Source organism: Eubalaena glacialis, chromosome 3 (genome assembly GCF_028564815.1).
Source record: "Eubalaena glacialis isolate mEubGla1 chromosome 3, mEubGla1.1.hap2.+ XY, whole genome shotgun sequence".
NCBI lineage: Eukaryota > Metazoa > Chordata > Mammalia > Artiodactyla > Balaenidae > Eubalaena > Eubalaena glacialis.
This window is the reverse complement of record NC_083718.1, coordinates 23,647,254-23,663,331: the sequence shown is the minus strand read 5'-3', so window position 1 is coordinate 23,663,331 and position 16,078 is coordinate 23,647,254. Positions and strand designations below refer to the sequence as shown.

At 34.9% G+C, this 16,078-nt stretch overlaps 1 protein-coding gene across 6 annotated transcripts in view; it reads left to right on the top strand.

The window, feature by feature from the left end:
* ENAH (ENAH actin regulator) overlaps nucleotides 1-16,078 on the top strand; it is a 153,941-nt gene that overhangs the window by 101,883 nt on the left and 35,980 nt on the right. For all 6 annotated transcript variants that reach the window (XM_061187345.1, XM_061187344.1, XM_061187342.1 and 3 more), the window contains exon 4: nucleotides 10,360-10,444. In XM_061187345.1, the coding sequence (XP_061043328.1) occupies nucleotides 10,360-10,444 (85 nt within the window). The remainder of the gene's footprint in view (nucleotides 1-10,359; nucleotides 10,445-16,078) is intronic.

Genomic DNA, 16,078 nt, shown 5'->3' with positions numbered 1-16,078 from the left:
GCCTAATTTTAATGTATGAAAACTTTTCTCCTAAGTCTTTAGACAGTTTCTTCATATTTCTTAGAAAATTTGGTATTACCCAATTTTATACTTATGCTTATTATCTCCTTTCAAATTTTTTGAAGTGGATAACTGGGAAAAAACATATATAATTATAAAACTAGAAATAGGAAATAAGAATTCTGAGTGAAGGAGGGAGAAATAATTATATTAGTTGTCTGGGGGCTAATAGTAACTCCAGTTGAGTGTTGACTGCCAGAAAGTTCTAATTAGTACAAAAAGGAAACATACTAGTTGACCAAGAAAAGAATATCACAGGCAGAAGGGGTGTGCATGTGTAAAAAAGGCCCTGCAGCGGGAGGAGCATATAGCGCATTTGAAAATTTGGAAGACCAATGTACCTGGAGTGTAGAGAGAAACGAAGCATGAATTGGATGAGTTAGGCCACAGCCACATCATGGGGAGAAAGCACTGGAGTTCGGTATTTATCTTAAGATCAGTGGGAAGATATTGAAGAGATTTTACTAAGGGAGATGATTTGATCTGGTTTAGTTATTAAAGTATCACTGGCTGCTGTGGGGAACGGGAGAGGTACAACATCAGAATGGACAGTTTATTTAATAGTCTAGGCTGGTGGTCCCTTAATTTTTGAGCTTATCTCCTAATGCACGTGTATTTATAGCTTATGTATATGTTTGACGTTGACATATTGCATACATTGTAAAACATGAAAAATAGAACTGTAAAAAGGATGAGAAAAAAATTAACAGAAATGGAAGTACTACTATGTTCTTTCCTACCCTAGGGTATGTTTAGCATTCTGGGATATATGAATCCCACTTTGAAAACCAAGAGATCATGGAACATGAAGAGTGACAGTGGAGGTAGTTTGGAGAACAATGAGGAGGTTGCATTAACAGGACTTGGAAATAGGTTAAATAGTAGTAATGGAAGGGCCCTAGATATCTGGTTTGCATAACTGAATAGATAACAGCGCTGGTTAGAGAGTTAACAGATACTCTAGTAATAAGCGAATCATCTTTGTTAAAGTGCATTCTACCTGAATGTGGTGTTTTCTCTGAGCATATATGTACTTAATAGTGCCTTAGTAACGAAATAGAAGGGGGTGGGGATGGTGAGGGGATTTGATCTATGCTCATGAGAAAGAAGCAGAGAAATGAATGTGGGACACGGGTTACTCTTACCTTTAGAAGTGTTAGGATATGGCAGGATTGGTAAGTTATAAACCCCTCAACTTCTAGTTGACTCTTTCAGTTTCTTTAGCTGGAGACAGTCACTCATTCCACATCTAAAAATAAATGGCTTACAAAACAGATGTTGGACTGATGCTATTGCCAGTCAAGCCTAATCAATTATCAGCAATTTATCAACTGTTAGCAGCCATTTTCATTCTTGCTTAGAAGGGAATAAAATGCATTTGAGGCCCTAAGTTGGGGGAGAACTAAAGAAATGAAGAGGGGCGGGGAAACCCAGTCATATAAATAGTTTTGCTTAAGATTCAGTAATGAAAAAAAAAGAGAGCAGTTCTATATGATGGTATTTTTTTCACATGTGGCTATAGATGCATGATACCTCATTTTTTGAGATATATAATGATTTTCCTTTATTAAAAACTGCATATATTTTTAAACAAAATTTGAAATTCTTTTGAAAATGTTTTAAAATGCCACTTTAAAATTATCATCACTTTGAATAAAATTTACTATTTGTAATTCTCATGTCTTTTAGCACAGTGCCCTGCAAATATGGTACCTTTTTCCTCCCAGTTTTATTGAGGTATAATTGACAAATAAAATGGTAAGATGTTTAAAGTGTACACGATGATGATTTGATACACATATAAATTGTGGCAGGATTTCTTCCATCTGGTTAATTAACACATCTATCACATATTTTTTTTGTTTGTTTGGTTGATTGGTTGTTTTGTTTTGGTGAGAACATTTATGTTCTATTCTCTTAGCATATTTCAATTATACAGTACAGTGTTATCAACTATGTTATCAACCGTGTTTTACATTAGATCTTCAGTCTTTATTCATTTTGTAACTGAAAATGTGTACCCTTTTACCAGCCTCTCTCTCTTTCCCTCACCCCCCAGCCCCTGGCAACCACTTTCTACTCTCTGTTTCTGTGAGTTTAGCTTTTTTAGGTTCCACATCCAGGTGATTCCATGCAGTCTTTGTTTTTTCTCTGTCTGGCTTATTTCATTTAGCATAATGCCCTCAAGGTCCATCCATATTGCTGCTAACAGGATTTCCTTTTTCCTATGGCTGAATAATATTGCAGTGTGTATATATATGTATACTGCATCTTCTTTATCTGTTGATGGACACTTAGGTTGTTTCATATCTTGACTATTGTGAATAATGCTGCACTGAACATGGGAATGCAGATATTTCTTCAATATCCTGTTCTCAATTTCTTTGGGTATATACCCAGAAGTGGGATTGATGGATCATATGGTAGTTCTATTTTTAATTTTTTGAGGAGTATCTGTACTGTTTTCCATAGTGGTTGCACCAGTTTATACCCCATGGTATCTATTTTTGGACACAGGCAACCATACCACTGCAGTGGCTTCTTCCATTCTATTCTATATACCTTAGAACAAACAAAAACACATTTGCTTTCATGCCTTCTCAAAAATGGTTATAGTAGAACTTTGCAATCATGAGGATAATACCTGGGGCCCTAATGATGGTCAGAAGTATGATCACTGCTAATTTGCATGCTATGCTGTGCTCACTCAACAGACCAGCTTTCCAGAGAGTACAAATCAAATTAAAACCAGCTGTCAGCAAACATTATCTCATTTAATCCTCAGGAAAAAATGCTGAGCTGGGTAGTTTCCTCATTACAAATTTCTTTGAGATTAACTCCTGGTAGTGGAGACCTCTAATGTTAAAAATGTGAATACTAAGGGTCTACTATAGTAATTATATATTGCAATAAAATACAGTAATACCAATCAAATGACAGCCTGTCATTTTCTCCTACTAATATCTCACCCAAGGTTTGTGTATTTCCTTGCTTGTACAAAATGCCTAATGCTAAAGGATGTTAAAAGGCGAGGAAAAGCCTGAGGGATAGCTGTTTTACAAACTATATTAGAAATAAAGGAACAACCATGACAAGACTATTTCAAGGTCAGAGTAGCTCATAAGGATGGTCTTTTTTCTTTTCTAGAAGTCTAATATAGATGTTAAGTTTTGATTTTTTGATGCATCTTAACCCCTTTAATTAACCTCTTTAGTTCATGCTTTCCTTTAGGGTGCATCCTTATTTCTCTTAGCCGTAAGCCTATTTTAATACACTGATTTAAAGAGAAGTGTCTTTTTTTTTTAACTGAATTTACTCAATCTGTACACCGAACATTCTTTTCCCATATTCCACCCTCCTCCCTCAACTGAGTGAAGAAAAGAGTTAACAGCATCAATATTAAGCAGGGAGTGCTGTTAGCCTTATGCATATGATGGAATGAATAATTTAGTATCTTCGGGAAATGCAAACTGCAGTAGAACTCAAGCAACCTTATCAGAATTTAGATAAGTATTTTACGGGATGGTATGAAGTAAAAGTCAGTAGAAAGAATATGTTTAAAGATACCAAGTGCAAGAATGTTGCATAATAGTTTAAACTGTGAGAAGATTGGGGATTTGGGGTCTTATGTGGTAGTAATGTTTTACCTGAATTCTGACGATTGTCAGATTACTTTTTACCAAAATGATCGGTAATGGAATGTGGCAGTTTCTTTGCTGTCAGAGACGAGATAATTTCTCAGGTTTTTCCTGTAAGTTTTTAATATTTTCCTTATTTTTTTTTTCCTCCTTTAAATATGAATGAAAGGAACTGAAGGGTAAAACCTGAAGACTAGGCATGTTTATTTAATAAAGGCTTTATAGAAGTAGTCATTTAAAAACATCGGTAAGACAGATTTTTTAAAAAGTTTAAACAAAATATAATTATTGAAAATCTTCTAAATGGTTTATCGTCTTTGGCGTGATCTGATTAGGCTAGTAGACATTTTATATGTATGCCTGTGGTCTTTTTTATGTCATTACTGTAAATATTGTGCATGCGACTTTAATAATAATTGATTAAGTGGGTGGAAGTACTTAGGAAAGGTGACATTCAACAATCTTATTTATTTTGTGTTTGAAAATATCTGCTGTATTTAATATCTTTAAAACAAGACTTAAATGTAATTGGATTATATTAAATCTAATTTCTAAAAAGCAATAAAAAATTCTCTTATTTAAGATTTATTACCATTTTCAGGTGTGCATTCTTTAAATATAAATTGGTTTGGTTCTGATTCTATGCAAACTTTTAGTTAGCATAAGTTGTATTATTTAAGAATACAGTTTTAAGGGAAACCTAAATTACTTTCTTGTTTGCCTTTATGTAGTCTTTCTTAAGTCAATATATTTTTAACTTGTTTATTGTTTCTTGATTAATACTAATGGAAAGAGAAAATCTTTCCTATGCTGAAAAGAATTTCTGTAGTATTTTATTTATAGAAAAGTATTGATGTAAAGTTTTGAATGTCACTAATGTAAAACTAAAAGAAATTTAATTTTTGTTTTTCCCACCCCAGTTTTGAGTGTCAGCTTGCTTTTGTAAAAGCCTTTCCCCTTTTCATAAATTATCATCTCCTTCTCATTGAATTTTTTCACTTAAAGAGAATTTACCTCATTAATACTTAAGGTAAATTTTAGTATAGACAACCTAAATATTAAATGGCTTTTTGAGGTGGCCACGCATTTTTTAACAAGATTTTGTCAAATTCGTATGCATATATACATATTGAAGAAAAAAGGAAAATAAAATGTGGCTTGATAAAACAATGAATAGCTTTGCTGTTTTTCAAAGATGAAAAATGAAGATATTCTTATTTGACATCAATGAATATATAACACTTTAATTGCTGGAGGCTGTGTAAAATGGCTTTGGTCTTCATCTAGTAGAGATGAGTTCATCTCATGTTAAGCTAATCTTAAGCATTTCCCTTAAATTTTTTTCAGCTGCAAATTCTTTTAAATGAGCAATACTAAAAGAGGGTAGCTATCATGGAATTAACTAATGGCCATAGATCTGACTTCTTGTACTCAGGTCCACTTACTTTTTAAGATAATTGTAAAATGCAAATCGATTGCATTCTCTGATTGTATAACTCAGGAAACAATTAAGCTATAAGTGCATCATTTGGTCTGTGGCTTATTATAGGGTTTTTTCCACAAATAAGATTACACATAAAAATTTTTAACAAGTTTATGTTAAAGAGGATACGTTTTTATTAAATTACAGAGTTTCCAGAATGAGGATCTAGCTAGGACGTATGTGTAATACGTTTTGAACCTTTCAAAGCACCTTTTAGTTTATGTGAAGTTCTTCAGATGGCCCCGTTGTCCTTTGAAGCTTCTAACACCAAGGTGTCTGTTGCAGCCCAGAGCAAAGTTACTGCTACCCAGGACAGCACTAATTTGCGATGTATTTTCTGTGGTAAGCAACATTATGTTTACATTACTTTTTCAAGCTGTGGTACATACTCCTTGCGCATTTCCATAACTTTTGTTTCCTTAGGCCATGGTCTGGTTTGTGGTATTTGGGATACACAGCAAGCTACTGTTTTATGTTGTGATATTTGTTGTGGTTCATGTAGGTGATTTGGTCAGCTTTTGAGTTGGCTTCTTAGTAAGGATTTAGTTAGAATTAGGATCTCAGAACTAATTCTTGTTCATTTCTTCCAACATGAATGAGAGAGGTTTTTGTTTGTTTGTTCGTTTTTGTTTTTAACTATTTTGTTTGAGAGCAGTCTTTTAAATTAGAATTTAAGGGGAAAAGTTATATTCATCTTAATATGATTTGGGGAATATAAATGTGATTTATTGGAAGGGAGCTTTTGCTTAACTTGAATTAATTTTCAGGTGTACATGTTGTAAGGCAGATGTGAGCTCTTATTAATAGGTTGATTTCTGATTGACAGCCTCCTTTATTCAGTAGGTTAGATATCTGTGGCTTAGGAGTGAATTTAGGCTTATAGAGTGTTTTCTTTCACTCTCACGCTCATATACACACGTGTGCACATATATGTGTTGTTTGCATGGACAAACCGGTTATGTCACTTAACCATTCCACATTACAGTTAATCAGGTATATGCATATCCTTCTCCTTACACTAGGATGTATCTATATATGTACACATATACACAACACACACACGTCTGAATTCTTTTTATTCTCATTTGATCCTAAAACTTTCTGATTTGAAAACCCAAGTTCAAAAAGTGACTTTTAAATCTTAGAGCCTTTTTTTCTTCTTTTTTTTTTTTTAAACTCATATATACCTTTTTGACTACTGTATACCTTGGCTGGCCAGATTGTTTTATGAGAGATAAAATGATATATACTACTAAAATTTTATATAAACAATTCAGCTGTGTATATGTACTTTATCCATGTGAATCAGAGTTTTTGATATGATCCTTCAATATTACTAACATTGTTTCTTTACCTATAAAGAGAATTGTTTTAAGATTGATATACTTGCTGGTTTAGGCAAAGAAGCATGTGTTATAAATTTCCAAAAATGAAAATTCTAATGCATTTCTTAATCACCTGCGGTTTTATTTTACGATCTCTCCAGGTGACAGTTACAGCAGTGAGCCTGTTGTGCGGCTCCTTATAAACTCTCCACTCCTTCTCAGGTTCCTTAATTAATCATTACAGATTAAGTGATTAATTAGTAACTTTTAGTTCTGATTTTTCTGCCTCCTCCTGGGGGTTCTTCCAGGCGGTCTTTTGAACTAGCCATGAGTGAATGTTTGTGTTTGTGTTATTAGGACTCTTTTTAGCTCTTTTTGAAAACCTACTTGATGTTCTATACTTCGCTACTTAATATGTGGAGTTCCACATGCAGAATAATAGAGTTTACCCAACTGCAGAGAAAAGATTGATTTGGCCTTCATAAAGGTGAATTTTTTAAGTTGTAAAATAATGTGTTAAAAAGCAGTTTCCCCCGGTAGTATGTTTAATTGATTTAACTGTGTACAAACAATATAATTACCACATTGCTAAGTTTAAACTTGATTGTATTGTGTATAATAACACCTATTTGTCTTTTAGTCCTGTGTTTTAAATAGTCTGTGGCTAAGTGTGAAACTAGGTCTGTGAAAATTAAAATGTGACAATAAGTGAAATATGCTTTAGCCAAAACTCAGTATTGAAGTCAAGACTGAACTGCCATTCATTCCTGGTTTAGAGAGACATTCTCTTCTGATTTCCATCATTTATAAGATACCATATCAGTGACATGGACACATTTTCTTTATTAGAAACGTGTGATTTACATACTTTGCTATATGAATTCTAGCCAGGACAAATTAAGACCAACCATTGTCTTTGGCTGCGGTAATAGAACAGAGAAAACTAACCCTCATGTAGCTACTGTTCTTTATGATACAATAGTAGGAAAGCAGGTTCACTTGTCCCTTCTCCTTTTTTCCCCCAAAAGAGCTGTTAAGCACCCTGTGATGCTCATAAAATACTGTTACTTACCCACTGGTTAGGAAAGTACCTTTTTTGCATTCTCTGAGAACACAAATACTCATGTAGGCATATGACCTATGTGAAGTAACTAATAGTTATATTCCAGAAAATACAGTGGCAGCTGACAGCCTTGCCTAATCTTAATTGCTGCTTCATGTTGTGTGTGGTGCCTTTGGTATAATTTAACAATTGTATAACCCAGTAGAATGTCTGACAAGAATGAAGAATATAATTGAGTACCTGAAGTTCATAATTTACCTAAGACACTTTTATGTAATGCTCACAGTATATTTATATTATTTCTTAAATGCACATGAATTTCAATGTGCTTGTTATTGTTAGTTGACAACATTGATGAAGAAGAAACAAACGAAATAACCAGGTTAAATATGGATGTGAGAAAATGCCAGGGAAAGGCGTCCTCTCTTCTGCCCCCCAGTTAAAGAAGGTGTTTGGGAAGACAAATAACCCACTATCACCAAGAACCATGTAGAAAAGAATTTTAAGAGTTGTTCAGTTGTTCTTGGATTCCTCCCATTTTAAAAGGATCTTCCTTGTAGTAAACTATTTTTATAATTAATAATATCAGCCAGAAAATATTGCCCACATTTTAAAAACCTCCTTTTAAAACGAGCTTGCTGAGTAAACTTTTAAATTAAAAAAAAATCCAAAATAGTTTTTATAAATTGCTAAAAGAAACCTTTCTCACATTCAGATTTTTTTGTGAGTTATATCAAACTTTGGACGTTTAATTAAAAAAAAAACCTTTAAATAAAATCAGTAGGATTGAGTTGAAATTTTGACATCTTTCTCTTGAATTTATGTATTTGAGTTAAAACTTACATCAAGAGATTTTAATTGGTGAATTTAATCTATTAATATTATTGTTGAGCTACAGTGCCTGATTCGATCCTAGTAGGATCGAATTCTTTGAGATTGATGCCAAACAAATCTACCTACTGACATTCACTGCTTAATTATTTGAGTAGCATGAAGTTTTAACTTAAATACACAAACATTGTTTTTAAAACTAGTTAAACCATGATGGTCTTGTGAGTTGCCCATGCTAAATGCTCACATTTAATATTTTTGGATAAATATAACTTTGGAAAATACTCCCCCAAATAGTTTATATTTTCTCACACTTACCCTCCCACCTTGTATGTCCCCCTCCTCTACCAGAAGAGACAAGTAAAGTACTAAACATTAGGGTATGGCTTAATATGACAGTCTATTTTTATATCATGATGTTAATATCCGAAAGAAGGAAAGAATTCCAGTCTGTCTCCTAGACACATTACATATTTTCATTTATGCAAACATTTAAGTGCACTTTTAATTTTAAAAGCTTTATTTTATTTTTTTTGCTGTTACTGATTACATGGGATTAATATATTTTTATATTTCCTCTATGTGGCTCTTAAAATAGCAGAGTCTTTTAGGAAATCTAATGAAATATCACTGCAGTTGTCATCTAATTTGTCTTTAGAGGACAAATTAAATGATTAATCTAAAAACATGTGTAAAGAGATGAGGAGAAAAATTAGTAGGTAAGTTCAGATCAAATTATTTGTTTTTTTACACTTGGGATATAAAAGTACTGTATTATATTCTAATGAACCTTATCCTTCTCTTTGTGAAATCTTCTCCACTAGTATAAAATACTTTGTGGTTTTAACTCGTAGATTACAAGAGTTTGCTTTAGCACATAGAAGCATTTATTTATTAATTTTTTTTATACTAGTGGTCTACAAAACACTTTCAAACTGTCTGCTAGGGGCCTTTGGTGGCACACTAGAATTCACAAATATGTGCAGCATATCATTACTCATATATTTCTCTCCACGAGTGGAAGATAACTACTGTTTCTTTATTCTCTTGTTTACTGGATTAGATTTCAAGATTGTTCTGTTGTAACCATAGGCATTGTATATTAGGTCCAGTATTTTATTTATCTCATTTTATGACACATAATTTTTATATCCAGTGACATTAAAATGTCCCATTATTTAGTGGCCTTCTTTATGAGATGCTAAAAATGGGTCTGCATTTTATATGATGTGGGAATGAATGGTCATTAGTTTCTCATGACAGAACCATGTTGGTTTGAACGCAGGTTTTTTTTGTTTTGTTTTGTTTTTACCCCAAATGAAAAGTTATTATGATTACCTGTGTTACATTAAAAATTCAGAGAAGTAGGTTAATTATATATGGAAGTTTAGCAAATGTTTGTTTTCACCAGTGCTGGAAATGCCAGGCCATTAAATAAGAATGGCAACTTAAAGTGGGCAAATTTGATAAATGCATTAGCATGCATCAGTCTAGTAATAAGGTTCTCATGCTCTCTCTCTCCTGTTTTTCATTTCCAGTGTTCTATTTAGGTGAGTTTTTTGAATTCTGATTTTTCATTTAAGTTCTCCCTCTCCACTTCATGAATAAGTACCCCAAAGAGAATGTCTCATTGTCTTAGAAACGTCAAGCTTAGGTGCCTATTCAGATGCTCATTGAACACTTGTTTTACTCAAGCTCTTCATATATAAATGTTTATTTTTCCTTTATTGTTGATGTTTTCCATTTGTTTCAAGTAAGTCTTCTGGAGATAATGACAGTATTATGTTGCAGTCTTTCATTTGCTGTGTGTTATATGAAGCTTATATTTTATTTTGCTAAACAAAAAGAAGATACATTTGTAAATATGTGATGGTTTTATGTTATTCTCATGATTTTATCTCCTCTATCCAGTGCAATATAAAGATAATGTTCATCTATAATGTTTCCCTCCCTTTTTAGGGCCGACATTGCCTAGACAAAATTCACAACTACCTGCCCAAGTTCAGAATGGCCCGTCACAAGAAGAATTGGAAATTCAAAGAAGGTAAATTCACAAGTTATTTGCACCTTTCCTTTCTACTACGGAAGACCAATCTGTGAACATATGATATTGAAAGTAGATTATGTCTCATCAGCCATTTGGAAGTCTGAACTTTTATTGTTGTATTAAGTTTTAGAATCACTGTTAATAATCAAGCAGATTCTTAATAGGCTGGACAAAAGATGTTATAAAATTTCATATATGCTTTTTTGGTAAAAATCATACTTGTGACTTTAAAATATTTTAAATACTCTTAACAGCATACAAAATGTCTTTACACTTCAAGCAGTCTTATTTTTATAGCAGTTAAATTAATCTGTGATCATTATGCCTGTCACATGACTGGAAAGTTGAAATAGTGTTGGCTGTTTGTATAAGGCATTGAATATTGAACAGGAATAGTAATGGAATACAGAATCATTCTGTTTATGATTAAACTGTGATTGAATGAAATCAATAACATCTTCATTATCTCAATGCAGTTTAGAAATACATTTGAAATTATAATACAGCCTCATTTAGGGGTAGTTTTTTCTGAATTAACCCAGAGTCTCTAAATTAGAGGCTACTTTATAACAAAATAGTTTTGTAAAATTCAGTCACATTCAGCAACTAAAATTGAGCTAGTCAAACCAGGTGCCCCATTTTAAACAAATTAAAACTTTTTAGAGATGTTGATACTGCTTTTTGTTACTAGTAGGGCACCCTGTTTTGTTCTGGGGAATTGATAACTATCTTATAGATGGAATTTTCCAATTGAGAGGCATTTGCTCCATGGCAAGCCAGCAATTTTTCTTGTCACTTTTGATTTGGACCTATATTTGAAATGTTCTTCATATTCTTTATGTTGTCTTAATATATGTGTCATGTTTCCCTGACAGACGGTCAAAGGAATCTCTTGCTATGGTTCTGTGTTGGTTGCTTTGCTGTGTAACTACTTAGCTCTTGAGGAAGGCCCTCCAGGATCTCTTAAAATGAATTTCGTTTTTGCCACAGTCTATATATTTAGTTAGATCACTCTGGAACTAGCCTCCAATTTGGTGAAACTCTTTTTCTGCTCTTTAGAGTGATGCTGTAACAGATATAAATAAAATTAAGTTTCTGTAGAAATAAGGGAAGTTTAAGGAATATAATCATTTATTTCAGTTCCATATTGAAAGTTTTAAACATACTAGAATAATTCCAAGAGTTAGAAATTGTATGCTGTCTCTCACACACCAAACGGAAAAGTAATTAATAAAAAATGATCATAGTTTTATTGAGAGTAACACATTTGTAGAAAACTAGGAAGAACCAGGAGAAAATCCTGAACATAATAGATCATCTCTGGTAATACAGCGTAGGCAAGCAAGTGATCCCAGACACAGTTGCTGGAGTCCAGGACAGCACAGAATACAAACAGAAGTCTTCTGCTGGTACCGCTGCCTTGTCAAGGGTCACAGGTGGGTCATCTGCTTCACAGAGGGTTGTCAAGAACTTGCAGCATGCAGTTTTAGTTGAAAACGAGTATTGAGTGAATTTTTAGTAATTGTTAGGAGAACGCCATGCCCTCATGTATGTTCTTTCTCATTTCAAAGCGTTCATCTGGACTTGAGGTTTTTCTCTTTGTATGTAAGTAGATACTTAAGGGTTTGAAAATTGAAGATGTTTATATTACTTATTTGTTTAGTTGAAGACTTTAACTCAGTCATTTTGAAGAGTGGAATCCGAATTTCTGAAAAATTGGTATGAATTTTAAATTATTTTCTGTCCATAGTCATGCACAGACTCTTCTTTCTTCTTCCACTTGACACCAACCAATTTCCTTCTCTCTCATTATTAATTTCATCTCCATTCCTTTTCTTTACGCTTCACCCCATTTCCTTTTTTTATGTTCTTTTTTGTTGTTGTTGTTTTGCGGGGTTTTTTTGGCTGCATTAGGTCTTCGTTGCTGCGTGCGGGCTTTCTCTAGTTGTGTCGAATGGGGGCTCCTCTTCGTTGCGGTGTGCAGGCTTCTCATTGTGGTGGCTTCTCTTGTTGCGGAGCATGGGCTCTAGGCACGCGGGCTTCAGTAGTTGTGGCATGCGGGCTCAGCAGTTGTGGCTCGCGGGCTCTAGAGCGCAGGCTCAGTAGTTGTGGCACGTGGGCTTAGTTGCTTCGCAGCATGTGGGATCTTCCCAGGCCAGGGCTCAAACCCGTGTCCCCTGCATTGGCAGGGGGATTCTTAGCCACTGTGCCACCAGGGGAGTCCCACCCCATTTCCATTTTAATCTCATGAAATCTACTTTGTGTTCACAAATCTACTGGATGTGCTGCTTCCATCATTGACTTATTCTAGTTTAAATGTCTTCTCTTGGTCTACATATTCCACTTCTCTCTCTTACTTTTGATGCTTTAGAGTATCTTTTTTGCTAACTCTTCTCCTTTTCTGTACCTCTTCCTTTTCTTATATAAGGCTTTACACTTAGCTATCTCTTTTTTATTTCTGCACACAGTGTAACCTTTGAAAAGTTGATGATTTGGTTGGATCTTATAGTTTTCTTTTAACTTCTGTGCTGATGGCTTCAAAATCTACAGCTCCTGATTATCCAATGGAGAGCCAGACCTATATTTCCAGATAAATGGAGTAGTGTCATGGGTCCTTTTGAGAATTTAGTAGAAGTAGTGAACTGCTGCCGTCTTCCATCCAGTCCCCCCACCCCACCCAACCTAACCCTTCAGATATGTGCGTGTGATTTTACACATGTGCACGCATGTGTGCCCTTACATGGTCCAGAGGATCACAGACCCCCTTAATTCCAACAGTGGATCCTCAATGAGAATTCCTATTTTAGAGCTCATCCATTTGGGTATCCTACTGATGCCTCAGTTTAAACCCTTATGATTTCATTTTTAATGTACATTCCTTCTTCTCTCTAATATTTCTCCCAAAATTTCAGCTTAGAAAGTCTATAATTATCTTCATTCACAATATCTATTCAAGTACATTTTGTTATTTCTTTCTCTAAAAGCCTTTTGGATTTACTGTCCTGACATTCTGATTACTGATAGCTTTCTCCAGTATTTATTCTCTTGTATACTGCTGTAGTTTTCTGACTTCCTAGTTTTTCTGTCTTTAAGCTAGATCTCTTTCACTTATTCCTACTTTATTACTGCCAGATTATTTTTTCTTAAACTTTTTTGCACAAACAGTGCAGGAGGGTCTAAAAAGAGGGAGGGTGATCTGCTGCACACTTGTGCCTTCCCCTCATGTTAATCATGAGACTTAATCACTTTTAACCATTTCTACTTTTAGTACTTTTGATGAGTTCTTCTGTAGTAATATATAATGTGTTTATATTTCTGTTTCTTGATTAGTCACATTACAGATAGTACCTATTGACTCTACACTATGAAAAATTGAAGAATTCTTCACTTTCCCTGCCAATTATGAGTAGTTATTATTTTTAGTTCTTCTAACCTTAGTATCTCTTAACTCTTCACTCTGTAAGAGGAATGCAGTAGTTCTGCACATCTCCCTGTCCCCTTTCTTCCATTCTACCACCTAGTTTTGATAGACACATCATTTTTTTAATTTTATTTTTTTATTTTTTATTTTCAAGGTTTATACATTTGCAGTCTTTCTATTACTGTCATTAAATCTTTGTCTTCATGTTAGTAGGTGATCTTTTTTCCCCCTTCCTAGAATCCTTTTAAACCTTCTTATTAACATAGTAGTCTGAGTTTTCACAAAGATGTGGTATGTTTTCGGTTTTGGGGTCCCCCCCATTTATTAAGCTCAGTACTCAATGGACTGTTTCCATTTGAAGACTTACCCAAACTCCTAGATTTTTTTTTTTTTTTTTTTTAATTTTATTTCTTTAGCCATTTCCTTCTCTCTGTTTCTTCTGTTCTCTTTTTGGGGAGCTCCTACTGATCAAATGCTGGGCCTCCTGGGTTATTTCCTTATGATGCTTATCTTTTCTCATTTTCTGCCTCTGTTTCTGTGTTCTGTATTCTTGATGATATTTTTAACCATACGTTCTAGACCAGCATTACCTAGTAGAAATATAAGCTACATATTTAATTAAAATTTTTCTAGTAGCCATACTAGCAAAAGTAAAAAGAAACAGGTGAAATTAATTTTAATAACATAAAGTATGTTGTTAGATAAAATATTTAACCCATTATAACGGAAATATTATCATTTCAAAAAGAAATCAGTATAGAAATTAAGATAGTTTACATTCTGTTTGTCATACTGAGTCTTCCAAGTTCAGTATGTATTTCTTACACTTACAGCACATTTCTGTTCAGGCTGCCCACAGTATGAGTGCTCGAGAGCCACATATGGCTCATGGCCACCTAATTGGACAGCACAGTAGTTGATCTCCTATAATTTAATTTTATTCTCCAAGAGCCTTTTGCGGGGTGGAGGCGGGGGGAGCAATTATTCCTTTTTCAAAACAGCCTGTTCTAAATTCATGATTGTATCTTAAGTCCCTCTTGTTTCTCTTCCGTTGTTTGAATTATCTCCTTCCTATAGGGTAGTATTGTTTGCCTTATTGGTTTTACCCAAATATCTGGTAATGTTTAGTGGTCTCTTTATTTCTAAAAAAAGAATTAGTCTGAATGACGTCAGTACTTGGCTTGGGTTTCCTCTTCATTGTGAGGTTTGGGTGTCTATGGACAGCATTCTTCCCTGACCGAGGGCTGCCAAGGGGGTCTGTGCAAGTGGCCAAGCAGACAGACTGACAGGCTCTCCTTTGGGGTACAAGAGTGGGGAGCAGACAGGCCTCAGCCCCACAAAGCTGAGCTACCTCTAGTTCTACCAGACACCCTAGCTCATCTGAGGCAGCTTGTCCACTTTGTTTAGAGGACAGTCTTCTGTGATAAATGCCATTCCATCCATTGAGCTCAGGTTGGGGAGCAGAGGGGTGACTGGTGCATTTTCTTCAGACAGTGTGTGTGTTTATTAATCAGCTTGATTAGGTTGTACTGCCCAGGCCCATTCTTTCTACCTGCTAATCTCAAGTTAGGTCTTCCCGAGATTCTTCTCGCGTCTGCTTCAGCCATTCTGAGTCTGTGTTCGGGACCCTGGATGCCTCCACTCTTCAGTCCAGTTATGTTCCAGGCTAAGTGCTTTGTTCTGAGTGCTTACAGTATATCAGGGTGGTGGGTGGCGGACAGAAAGCCTCAACCTAATCAGAATAGAGTGAACGTGACACAGTGTAGCAGAAGATGGTAAGTGCTATGGGAAAAAAATAGAGCCAAGTGAAGGGAGTATATGTTACAGAGGGCCAAGGGGAAATGGTTACAACTTTAAATAGGTTGGTCAGAGTAGATCTTATGGAGATGGAAGGAAGGAGTTAGCCGAGTGGATGTCTGGGTAAGTGCATTACAGCAGAGGGAGCGGTCTGTGCAGAGCCTTAAGGCAGGATTGTGCTCGTGTACAGGGAGGAACGAGGAGGCATGGAGGCTGGAGCGGAGAGAACAGGAGCAGAAAAGGAGAGTAGTGGGGGAGTCGTGTCATGCAGGACATTGCAGGCAATCATAAAGAATTTAGCTTTTATTCTGAGAGAAATGAGGGCCCCTTGGATGATTTTGATAGGAATCATCTGGCTTAACATTTTAACAGAATTAGTTTGCCTGCTTTGTTGAGACCAGACTATAGAGAAA